Source organism: Tenrec ecaudatus, chromosome 15 (assembly GCF_050624435.1).
Source record: "Tenrec ecaudatus isolate mTenEca1 chromosome 15, mTenEca1.hap1, whole genome shotgun sequence".
Classification (NCBI taxonomy): Eukaryota; Metazoa; Chordata; class Mammalia; order Afrosoricida; family Tenrecidae; genus Tenrec; species Tenrec ecaudatus.
This window is the reverse complement of record NC_134544.1, coordinates 115,664,062-115,676,733: the sequence shown is the minus strand read 5'-3', so window position 1 is coordinate 115,676,733 and position 12,672 is coordinate 115,664,062. Positions and strand designations below refer to the sequence as shown.

Below are 12,672 nucleotides of genomic sequence, written 5' to 3'. Positions count from 1 at the left end.
ACAGCTTTATAAGGGTGAACTCCAATGACATAACACCTCTGAGATACACCCTAATCTGAACAAACAAAGCAAAACAAAAATACAGAAAAATGTTCTCCATTTATCTTGACGTTTCCTACTAGTCCAGTTGTGAGTATTTTGGTCTAATTTACATTGAGTGGTAATCCAACAGGAAGGCGCCGATCCTTGATCTTCATCATTAAACGCTTCAAGTCCTCACTCGCAGCATGCAAGGTTGTGGCATCTGCAGATTGTAGGTTGTTCATCATCCTTCCTCCGAGCCCGATGCTGCATTCTTGTTCATATTAGCCAGCTTCTCTGATTAATTGCTCAGTGTACAGACTGAATAAGTATGGTCAGAGGATACAACCCTGGCACACCTTTCCTGATTTAAGATCCTGCAGCATTCCATTGTTCCGTTCTCATAACCGCCTCTTGAGCCATGTACACGTTCTGCATGAGCCAGTGAAGTGTTCTGGAGTCCCCATTCTTCTCAAGGTGATCCATACTTTGTTAATGATCCACACCATCAAATGCCGGGTTGTAGTCAGTAAAACACAACATCTTTCTTGTGTTTTTGCTTTGAGCCAAGATTCCTTTGACAACAGCAGTGAGACCCTGTTCTGAAGCCAGCCTGGCCCTCGGGCAGCTCCCTGTCAGTGTACCGCTGCAGGTACTGGATAACCTTCAGCAAAATTTTACTTGCATGTGATATTAGTAATAACAGTTCAGTAGATTGAACTTGAGGCTTGAATTTTTTTCCTTGTTGAGTTTAAGATATGCTTAGTATGTTCTTCCTTTTTGGTTTTCTAACTAGGTTTTTGCACATTTTGTTACAATATTTGAATTTTCTGGAGCTGCCCTTTGAAAGTTTTTGTTCAGTTCTTTGAAGTCATCCGTCATTTCTTCCATGTGACTTAACTGCTCTGTGATGAAGAGCAAGTTTCAGAGTCTCTTCTGACATCCACTTTGAACTTTTCTTTCTTTCCTGTCTTTTTAATGACCTTTTGCTTTCTTCTTGGATGCTCTTGATGTCCTCCCGCAGCTCAGCAGGGCTTCTGTCATTAGTGTTGAGTGGATCAGATGTGTTCTTGAGCAGGTTTCTAAATCTGGGCGGGATAGACTCAAATTTGTATTTTGGGTCTCAAGGATTTGTTTTAATTTTCTGCAGCTTTTTTCCTGCACTTACCTAGGAGCAATTGAAAATCCCTTCCACAGTCAGCCTGGTTTTAGCTGCTGATCTTGAGCTTCTCTATCTTCTCTTCCCACAGATGTAATCAGTTTGCATTCTGTGTATTCCATTTGGAGAAGTCCATGTGTGTAGTCATAGCAGCTTTTTGTGTTGTGAAAAAGGTATTTGCTTTGAATAAGTCATTGGCCTTGTGAAATTCTATCATGCGATTCTCAGCTTCACTTCTGTCACCATGACCATCTTTCCCCAACTTCTGTTCATTCCTCTTTGTTAACAGCTTTTGCAGTCCAATCACCAATAATTATCAGTGCATCTTGATCGCTTGTTTGATCAATTTCCGATTGAAGTCATTGGTAGACATCTTCAACTTGTCCATCATTAGCTTTTGTGTTTGGTGCATAAATATTAATAACAGTTGAATTGATTAGATTACCTTGAAGGTAGATAGAGATGATCCTATCACAGACGCGTTGCACTTCATCATTGATTTTGAACTGTCTCTTTTGACAAAGCAGTGCCATTCCTCTTGATGGTGTTATTCCTGGCATGGTTAATCATACGATTTCCCGAATCAAAGTGGCCAGTATCAGTCCATTTCAGCTCATTAATGCCTAGGATATGTATCCGTTTCATTTTTGACGACTTCCAAATTTCCTAGATTGCTACTTCATTCCAAGTTCCGATCCTTTTTGCCACAGTTTCTCATTACCTTGAGTCGTGCCCCATCAGCAAATGAAGATCCTGACGTCTCCATTACAATATGCTTTACTCCATGGTCGCCTCCACTCCAAGAAAACCGCTCTCTTCAGTCACGTTTTGAGTGTCCGCAGACTCAGGGGCCCAGCCTCTAGTACTGCCTCTGACAATGTTCTGCTTCCTTTCATGAGATCTTTAGTGTCTAACACATGTTTCAAAGCCAAGCCATGCATAAGGGCTTAGCAACTCCTTCCTCCTAAGTGGGGAGGTAATGACTTTCTCACTGACTGTTAGTCTGCAAGCTCCACTGAAGGCTGTTCACTTTGGGTGACTGCTGACATTTGAAGTACCAGTGATACAGCTTCCAGCCTCACAGCAACTCGCAGGCCACCACAGTATGATAAAGAGAGACAAGTTTGGAGGCAGTGGCTAGAAAGCCAAGGCTAGAAGGACTGTATTAATGGGCTATATCACACTACTCTGACTCTCCTTACTCTGTTTTCCAGGTGAATAGAGACCTTTTGTTTCATTTTGAATAGTTGCTTGCAACCATTATTATCTTTGTGTAATTAATTTATTTTCCAGTCATCCTTTGGCCATTTTTAGGCTAGGAATATGAAGTCATTTCTGTGTACCCAATTTACCTCTTGCCAACTTCCCCTGCAACCAACTTCTTTTTAACCCTTTGTGAATTCATTGAAATTCCACAAAAACCAGTCTTCCATGCAGCAGTTATAGACATCCTACTTCATGCATTTGACAGTGCAACCCTAGCACCTCCTACCTCCACTTTGTATTCCCCTCCTAGACGCCTTCCTCTCTCCCAGCCCATCCGAACTCTGTCCCTAGACAAGTACTGCCTCCTTTCCCTGACTTCCAAATGGTTGAGTGTTCTCCAGTGGGCATGCCTTCCTAGGGTTACTGCTTCTATAGGTACGTCTCTTTGGATGGAAATTGAGCCAGGGGGGAGAATACATTTCAGACCTGAAGAGTAACATTGACCACTCTTCTTTATCTAGTCAACAAGCTTGGTAGGTTTGTTTTGTGAGTGTGTGTGTGTGTGTGTGTGTGTGTGTGTGTGAGAGAGAGAGAGAGAGAGAGAGAGAGAGAGAGAGAGAGAGAGAGAGAGAGATTTTGGCCACTCTGGTTCATTAGGTATTATTTGAGCAGGTAGTGAGTGGCCCATGACCAGGCAGTGCAGGCACCAACCACATGTATTAATTCTTATGTTGTCAAGCTGCTGTCCCAATTGAACGTAAAATTTTAAAGTTAGATTGAATAATTTGAGAAAAAAAACTTAAATAGCATACAGAATCATTTAGATTTTCAACTGTTTGCTTGATAATATTTACCATATCCTACTTTTTAAAAAGTGAATTCTTTGAGAAGTTTTAAGCATGAGGTCTTTTTGCCTTTTAAAAATAATTCACTGTGCATTTCTTCAAAATATAAGCATTCTTATATAATCACAGTACAATTACCAAAATTTAGGAAGTAGACATTTATGCATTATCATTGTGTAATTTAAGACTGTTCAGCTTTCACCATTGATCCCACCAATGATCTTTATAGTAAAAGAAGAAAATTGCATACTTTTAATAAGGCAAAAATGACTGGGAAATATGATAACTCATATACAAATAGAAGACATATTTGTGTAGCAGCATTACCTGAAGGCATTCTTTTGGAGAGGAAAACTATCTTACCAGATCTTAGCCAATCCTTTGATTTTGTGAGTGAGCAATAAGTTCTTAATAGGCGTCAGAGTTTTATGTTAATCCAGCATCAGTGCTGGCAGTAGCAATCCAAGAATTTACAGTCCACTGTGATCACAATTGTAATACCAGTTTATGATAAGTGCCTATTGTATGTCTTATATTTAAAATGGAAAGGAAATAACAATTTACGGTGCTATCATTGTGTACTGTATTTTCAGCCACACACACACATATATATATATTGCTTACCTGTTTTCTAAATCTTTTTAATAACCTATTTTTAAATAAATATTCTTGAAAATAACGTCAGTAAACAATAATCCTGTGAAAAACATGTATTCCCTTCTCCCATGTTCAGTGTGTATACACTGTGCCCAAGAGGGCTTTGGGACTGGCCATCACCTGCTTTAACTGGAAGACCATGTAAAGAACCACGTTTAATTTTTCTCCATGTTTTCCACACACATTTACCTACATCCTTACTTCGATTTCAGGGTTTTTTTAATACTGATTTAAAAAAAATAATTTTATTGGGGGCTCGTACAACTCCTATCACTATCCATACACACATCCATTTTGTCAAGCACATTTGTATATTTATATTTATTTGTATATTTATAGCTTCCCCTTCTTCCTTTCTAACATCTCGTCCTCAGAATATGCTTGTCTGTCAATCTTTTCTAAAAGGAAAAATAATTTCTTCTTTGCTTCTATGCAATTATCATGTTCACCCTTCTTTTGTCTTGCTTCACACACAGCTCGGCCCCCCATGCCACAAATGCCTCTCTAAGGTGATGGACCACCAGATCTGTCATTGATTGCCAGCTCTTTCCCTGGTGTCTGACCAGTGTTCCGTAGGCATCACCACTGTCTAGAATTTAACATGCTTAATTCATCCTATCTGAACCTTAGCTCATTAACAGTCTCATCGTCTTGAGCTGTTTCTATCATCATCTGTTTAACTTTTCTCATAAACCTGAAAATCTTTTGGGATTCTCCCACCATTGTTAACTTTATAATGCCTTTATTAGTGAACAAATGCTATTTATTTTTGTCTTTTGGACATGTTTATAATTATCATAAAACAGTATCATAATCTATTTTCTGATTTCTGCTTATCTTCCCTTTGTTCCATTTTATATACTGCTTCCAAAGTAGACATTCAGGGACAATACAGTGAATCATGTAATTCCCTTAATTCCTGTGTGTGTGTGTGTGTCTCATCTGACAAATTCCAGAGTTATTTGACTCAGAATACCATGATTCCTGTGAGATTTTTCATTCTTGCCTCCTTAGCATACTTGCAATCATAGCAAACGCCTTGCCATTTTCAGAATCTACCGGTACTTCGCCTGTTCTCTCTCTCTTGCTTTTGGTCATGTTATTTTCTTCTGTAAATACTTCTTCCTCTGAGCTTCGTTGACTGGTTCTTTTCCATGCAATTCAAGTGTCAGTTCCACCACAGCCTTTTATTATTCCTCTCATTCATTTTTCTTTAAATCACTTTATTGGGGCTCGTACAACTCTTATCACAATCCATACATACGTCCATTGTGTCAAGTACATTTGTACCTTTGTTGCCATCATCATTCTCAAAACATTTGCCTTCTACTTGAGCCCTTAATATCTGCTGCTCATTTTCCCCCTCCCTCCCCACTCCCTCCTACCTCATGAACCCTTCGTCATTCATGTGTTATTATTATTTGGTCATATATTACACTGTCTGATGTCTCCCCCTGCCCTCTTATCTGCTGTCCCTCCTCCAGGGAGGAGGCTATACGTAGATTCCTGTAATCAGTCCCCTCTTTCTATCCTACATTCTCTCTACCCTCCAGGCATCACCACTCTCATCACTGGTTCTGGAGTAGTCATCTGCCCTGGATTCCCTATGTTTCCAGTTGCTATCTGTACCAATGTACATCCTCTGGTCTAGCCAGATTTGCAACGTAGAATTGGGATCATGATTGTGTGTGTGTGGCGGGGGGGAGAAGTAATTAAGAACTAGAGGAAAGTTATGTTTCATCGTTGCTACCCTGCACTCGACCTGGTTCATCTCCTCCCCACAACCCCTCAGCAAGGTGTATCCAGTTGGCTACCATTAGGCTTTGAGTCTCCACTCTGCACTAACCCACATTTTCAATGGTATGATTTTTTTGTTCCTTGGTGCTTGATACCTGATCCCTTCGACATCTCATGGTCACACAGGCTGGTGTGCTTCTTCCATGTGGGCTTTGTTGCTTCTGAGCTATATGGCCACTTGTTTATCTTTGAGTCTTTAAGACCCCAGATGCTATATCTTTTGATAGCCGGGCACCATCAGCTTTCTTCACCACCTTTGCTTATGCACACATTTGTCTTCATTGATTGTTATCAGGGAGGTGGGCATCCAGTGATACGGTTTTTAGCTCTTTGATGTCTGATAACTGGTCCCTTCTGCACATTGTGGTCAGACAGGCTCGTTTGCTTCTTCCATGTGGGCTTTGATGATACTCAGCTAGATGGCCACTTGTTTATCTTTGAGTCTTTAAGACCCCAGATGCTATATCTTTTGATAGCTGAGCACCATTAGCTTTCTTCACCACATTTGCTTACGCACACGTTTGTTTTCAGTGGTGGTGTCAGGAAGGTGGGCACCCACTGATAAGGTTTTTAGCTCTTTGATGTCTGATAACTGGTCTCTTCTACACCTCGTGGTCAGGGGTGTGCTTCTTCCATGTGGGCTTTGATGCTTCTCAGCTAGATGGCCTCTTGTTTATCTTCAAGCTTTTAAGACTCCAGGCACTGTCAGCTTTCTTCTTTTGCTTATGCACACATTTTTCTTCAGCAATCGTGTCGGAAAGGTGTGCATCCTGGAATGCCAATTTATTAGAACAAAGTGTTCTTACATTGATTAAGTGCTTGAGTGGAGGCCCAATGTCCATCTACTTCCTCTGTACACTGTGCCCTTTGTATACTTCTAGACTTGCCTGCTATTCAGCCATCATCTGCGTATATATTCATTTCCCTACTCATCCATAATCTGAAGAGCAAGGTCTGCATCATTCACTGTTGAATCCTTAACATCACTTTTATTTGTGTGTTCAGTAAACGCTTCTTAACTTTGAGCTAAGTGAAGTAAAAAGACAACCAATAAATCTTATTGTATTGCTTTAATTTTGATGATGTCTGGCAGTAGTCAGTGAAATGTAATTTACGACATGTACCAGAAGTCCTTATCAATTAAGTTCTGGTCTATTTTAGGAAAACTTGGCACCTGAAAGTATATTGGGGAAAAAACCTTTATTTACTCTTAGGAGACTTTAAGAGGACAGTGAACAAGGAACGCGACTACTCCTAGGTAGAGTTTTTCCTTTCCTAACACAAAAAAACAGGTTTCAATTCTCAGTTCTTGAATGTCATTAAAGTGTCAGATAATTTTAAATTATATTTATCTTAAAATGTTTTGTAATAATTTATCTTTTTGCTATGTTTTGTTAGTTGTCTTTATATTTGGTATTTTAGAATTCTAGATTTGTAAATGTCATCTTTTCCAGTTACATCCAGTCCTCATGTATCTGCATGATTAAATTCCAAGACTAATTTATTATGCAGAAACCAACATTATAGTGAAAGTGGAGGATAAACATATCAGATTACATAATGGAGGATGACATTATTATATAGCCGCTAGGTTTTATCATTACATAAATGCTAGATTTCACGATGACTGTATTTTTATATAAATAACACATATCTTCGGGTTTATGTTGTTTGCAAACTGCACGGTCACCACCCAGCCCTGCTGTCCCTGTGCACGTTGGCGCCCTCGTGGCAGAGTGGTGATGCTACAGGCTGCTAACAGGGACGGCAGTTTGAAATCATCAGGCGCTCCAGGAGAGAAAGATGAGACTTTCTGCTCCCATAAAAGAGTTACCGTCTTGAAGACCCACAGAGCAGGTCTGCCCTGTCCTCCGGGAGTCGGAGCTTAGGCGATGGCAGTGATGATATAGTGGATAAGTGAGAAGTGGGTGAAGTGTATGATGCCTGAATCTTTTAAGGATCTAGACTTACACGTAACAGATGTTTGCAGATCTCTGAACCCAGTACAGCTGGAGGAAAAGAAACTATTTTAAGTACTGCAGCTAACCCTATGCAGTTTGTGGCTGCTCTTATTTTAATAGTTACCTTGTCTGAGCGCTGTGTATAGAATTTTTCATGACCTTTTTGGGTTTGTTTTTGGTAATTTTACTTTCACGGTTGTTTTGTTTGTTTGCTTGTTTTTCAAATAAAACAACAAAAGAGTCAGTGATGGAGAAGATGTCCCTGAGGATGCACAGACTCGGCCAGAGGCTCCGCTTTCAGACCTGAGTGTCAGCAATTCCAGCATCCAGCTGGAAGACACACTGGCAGAGCATGTGGAAATCACTCGGAGGTCTCCAGGTGCACTGAACATTCCAGTGGACAGCTCCTTACTTTGTACCTTGTCCCCAGAATCTCATCAGGATGGAGCTAGGAACGTGAATGCTAAAAAATCTGATACCTTCAAATCTCTACTGCGGCCAGAGGTGGGCACAAGTTTACAGGATTTTGCTCTCTCAGACCAGGAATTATACAACTCCTTCCATTTCTGGAGGACTCCTCTTCCTGAAATAGATATAGACACAGAGCTTGAACAAGAGTCTGGGGATAAACTCAGTCCAGAGAGACCAAAAGAAACTCCTGAAGTTGCTGTGCCCTGTTCTCCAAATATTACCATGGCCACCAGAAAGGAACTTGAAGAAATGATAGAAAATCTAGAGCCCCATATCGATGATCCAGATGTTAAAGGTAAGCTCTTTGGACCAAAATTGACATTCAGTGTTATTTTTTCTGAACTCCCCCCTGGGGAAAAAATGCTTCTTTAAAAATCCCGTATGACTAGTCATTATGTGTTCTTAAATTTACATGCAAGTAAAATGGATGCAATTTTTAGGAACTGTCATTTAAAATGATGCGTCCGTCACTGCTTTCATAACGGGTGTACAGACTTATTGATACACACGTCACACTCCAAAACTTTCCTTTACAATTTAAAATTTATGAACTGTCTCATTCTGCTCTGAGATTCATTCGCTTTTTCAAATAAAATAGTAACAAATGCAGTATTTCTTAGGAAGGATTATTGTCTAAACAATCGACAAAGGTCTGTTTTCTATAGAATACACGTTTTAAGGGCTGTGAACCTTTTCTTTCCAACACTGTCTGATGCTTAGAGATTTACCCATTCCCGAATTTTGTATATAGAAAAACATTTAAAAACAAACAAAACCTAACAAGACTAACAAAGTAAAGCAAAGCCGATAAAAATTTCAATAGAAAAAAAAAGCAGAAAATAGTGAAAACAAGAATAATTTTAAATGGATCACAGGGAGAATAAATGATAGGGTACTAATTTTTAACCTAAATGCATCTTCAGATATCATCTTTCCAATGCATTTTGCATGTAAGCAAGGCTATGCATCTCCGTGGTCCATGGTCAAAGGCATTTAATCCATGTGTATTTACCCTTCTTATTTTTTTTAAATCATTTTACTGGGGCCTCATGCAACTCTTATCAGAATCCATACGTACATCAATTGTGTAAAGCACATAAGCCCCTGGCATCAGCTCCTCGTTTCCCCCTCCCTCCCCGCGCCACCTTTCCTCATGAATCCTTGATAATTTATAAATTATTATTTTGTCATGTCTTTTCTGTTCTCCACCCCCCAGGGAGGAGGTTATATGTAGATCCTTGTAATCGGTTCCCCCTTTCCACCCCACCCTCCCTCCACCCTCCTGGTATCACCACTCTCATCACTGGTCCTAAAGGGATCATCCATTCTGGATTCCCTGTGTTTCCAGTTCCTGTTTGTACCTGAGTACATCCTCTGATCTAGCCAGATTTATATGGTAGAATTGGGATTGTGATAGTGTGGGGGGAGGAAGCATTTAGGAACTAGAGGAAAGTTGTATGTTTCATCGTTGCTACACTGTACCCTAACAAGCTCTTCTCCTCCCCGCGACCCTTCTCTACGGGGATGTCCAGTGGCCTACAGATGGGCTTTAGGTCCCCACTCCACACTCCCCCTCATTCACAATGATAAGATTTTTTGTTCTTTGATGCCTGATAACTGATCCCTTTGGCACCTTGTGTTCACACAGGCTGGTGTGCTTCTTTCATGTGGGCTTTGTTGCTCTCAGATAGATGGCCGCTTGATTACCTTCAAATCTTTAAGACCCTAGATACTCTGTTTGATAGCCAGGCTCCATCAGCTTTTTTCACCACATTTGCTTATGCACCCACTTTGTCTTCAGTGATCGAGTGTGCCTCATGGTTTGCCAGTTTAATAGAAAAAAGTATTCTGCCTGCTACCTTAATACTAAACCTATAAATATATGCACATAGATCTATTTCCACATCCTCATATATAAATATATTTACATATGTACATGCCTTTATTTAGACCTTTATAAATGCCCTTTGCCTCCTAGTTCTTTCCTCTATTTCCTTTTACTTTCCTCTTGTCCCACTACCATGCTCAGTCTTCATTTGGGTTTCAGTAATTCCTCTCGATTACATTACCCTTGGTCACACCCTACCAGGCCTCCTACACCCTTCTCACCACCGATTTGGGTCACTTGTACCCATGTTCCTAGGTTTGTTAACGCCACTTCCTTTTACCCCACCTCCCCCTCTCCCATGTCCTCCCAGAACTGTCAGTCCCATTGTTTTCTCCTCCAGATTGCTCATCCAGCTTATCTTAATTTAGACAGACCTGCGGAGATAATAGCATGTACAAAAACAAGATGGAGCAAAACTTAGCAACAAAGGAAAACAACAAAAATACTTAACCTGGCAGGGGAGATACCAGGATCACGAAGGTGGTTTTCCCAGGGCGAGGCTCATCCATTGCACTCCAGATATGCTGACCCCAGCGATTTCCCGAAATGTGGGAAACTTGACTGCATAATTTGTGGTAGTGGGGACTGCGTTTGCGCTCTCCCCTAAAAAAAAAAAAAAGAAAAAGAAAACAACAACAAAAAACCAATAATCAAAAAACAACAACAAAAAAGCTTGTAGTTAGTTCAAGGACTGTTTGTTGGCCTTTAGGCATATTTTCTGGTTGAGTCTGATGGGGTGCCAAGCCCTGGTCCCAAAGTCTCTTTTAGGTAGTCCCTGGGAACTTTGTTGCTCTGTTCCCCTTGTTGTTCTGTTGCATGCCCTTAGTGTTTTGCCTCAGTGTGGGGGGATCCGATTGGGTGCAATTCCCACACTGTGTCTCCAGTGTTGTCCCCTGTAGGGCTGTGGGTCAGTGAGGGATGTCTTGTCTCATAGTGGGGCTGGCCAGTATAATACATTTTACTCTTAGCCAGTAAAATGCTTTTTATGATAACTTAGAGGTATAGGAAATGCTGAGGTTTTTGTTTTGTTTGACAAATTAGATACTTTATCAATATTTTGTTTTTATAAGTGTTTTTCCATTCCTTCCACTCTGCTAATCCCAATTAGGAGTGTTGAGGCACAGAGAATTATACCTCTAACTCAGGATGTTCGTTGTTAAAAATAGTCAACATGTCTTTACATGTTTCGACTTTTTATTCAAGTAAGTTTTACCTTTATCTCCTTAAGTTTTCTTAAGATGATCAAACTATAATAACTCAATTTCTTTTCTTTTTTCTTTTCCTATTTTTATCAGGAGGGAAAATTGTCAATCAGGCTCTGAGCCAGTTCTGAGAGCTATCATTTTAGTGCCCTACCTGATGGTTCTCTGACATATCATTGCTGTGGAGTCAGTTCTGGCTCCTGGCAATCCCTTCTGTCACAAAGTAGAACCGCATCAGGCAGCTTTCATTGTTTTCCCTGACCTTTTCTTGACTGTGGTATTTTTCTTCTCCAACACTTTTATTGGCACATACTTTATTTCCAGGCCTTTCTTTCTCAGTTTTGCCGATGGGTTCCAGCCAGTCATAAACTGTATCCCCAGCGACCTTTGAAGCATTTAAATATTAACAGAAATATTAAATAAGCTGTTTCAAATAGTTGTAGAACAAATCAGCAAAACGTATGCTGAGTGCAAAGCATTTTTAAAAGACCTACATTTATGTAACTCTGTGTGAGGCTAGTTTAATCCAGTCTATTTCAAATTCAACTGTATACCTGCTAACGTTTGTTTTGTGCATATGGTGATCTTTTACATCATCTGTTGATGGATTATCTCATTCAGCAATGTTTATTGAACATCAAAGATATGCCAGATAATTTTCTGGTTACTACTATACAACAAGAGCAACCCAGACAAAATTAACACGCACATAATGAACATTGATGCAAAAATGCCGAACAAAATACTGGCCAGTGGAATACAGTGATCTTTTTTATGTCCTCTTGAATAGAGTGCAAACATCCTGACAGATCCTTGTATTAAATAAATTTGAAATTAAAATGCTCATTTTGAGTAACCAGGTGGATTGTTACTTGAAGTAGATGCTGAGAAATAACTTTTTTTTAAAGACTAAAGAAATTTTAATAGAAAATTTTATGACAGTGATAAAAACAATTAGTTACAGCTTTCTCTTTTTTTTGCATCTTTTTTTTTCTTTTCTTTTTTTACATTTTATTAGGACTCGTACAACTCTTATCACAATCCATACATATACATACATCAATTGTATAAAGCACATCTGCACATTCCCTGCCCCAATCATTCTCAAAGCATTTGCTCTCCACTTAAGCCCTTTGCATCAGGTCCTCTTTTCCCCCCCCCCTCCCCCCTGCTCCCCCCTCCCTCATGCGCCCTTGGTAATTTATACATTGTTATTTTGTCATATCTTGCCCTATCCGGAGTCTCCCTAACCCCCCTTCTCTGCCGTCCATCTCCCAGGGAGGAAGTCACATGTGGATCCTTGTAATCAGTTCCCCCTTTCCAACCCACTCACCCTCCACTCTCCCAGCATCGCCCCTCACACCCTTGGTCTTGAAGGTATTGTCCACCCTGGATTCCCTGTGCCTCCAGCCCCCATATGTACCAACTTTTGCAAAATTTCTCATTTATCTGAGGGACAAAGACT

The 12,672-nt window shown here is 40.1% G+C and overlaps 1 protein-coding gene and 1 non-coding gene across 3 annotated transcripts in view; both read left to right on the top strand.

Moving 5' to 3' along the window:
* Nucleotides 1–12,672, top strand: part of PPP4R1 (protein phosphatase 4 regulatory subunit 1) — a 95,170-nt gene that overhangs the window by 61,755 nt on the left and 20,743 nt on the right. For both annotated transcript variants that reach the window (XM_075533211.1, XM_075533210.1), the window contains exon 11: nucleotides 7,886–8,412. In XM_075533211.1, coding sequence (XP_075389326.1) covers nucleotides 7,886–8,412 — 527 coding nt within the window. The remainder of the gene's footprint in view (nucleotides 1–7,885; nucleotides 8,413–12,672) is intronic.
* On the top strand, nucleotides 10,448–10,611 carry LOC142428189 (U1 spliceosomal RNA). The gene has a single exon (XR_012780160.1). It is a non-coding gene; the product is annotated as a U1 spliceosomal RNA (small nuclear RNA).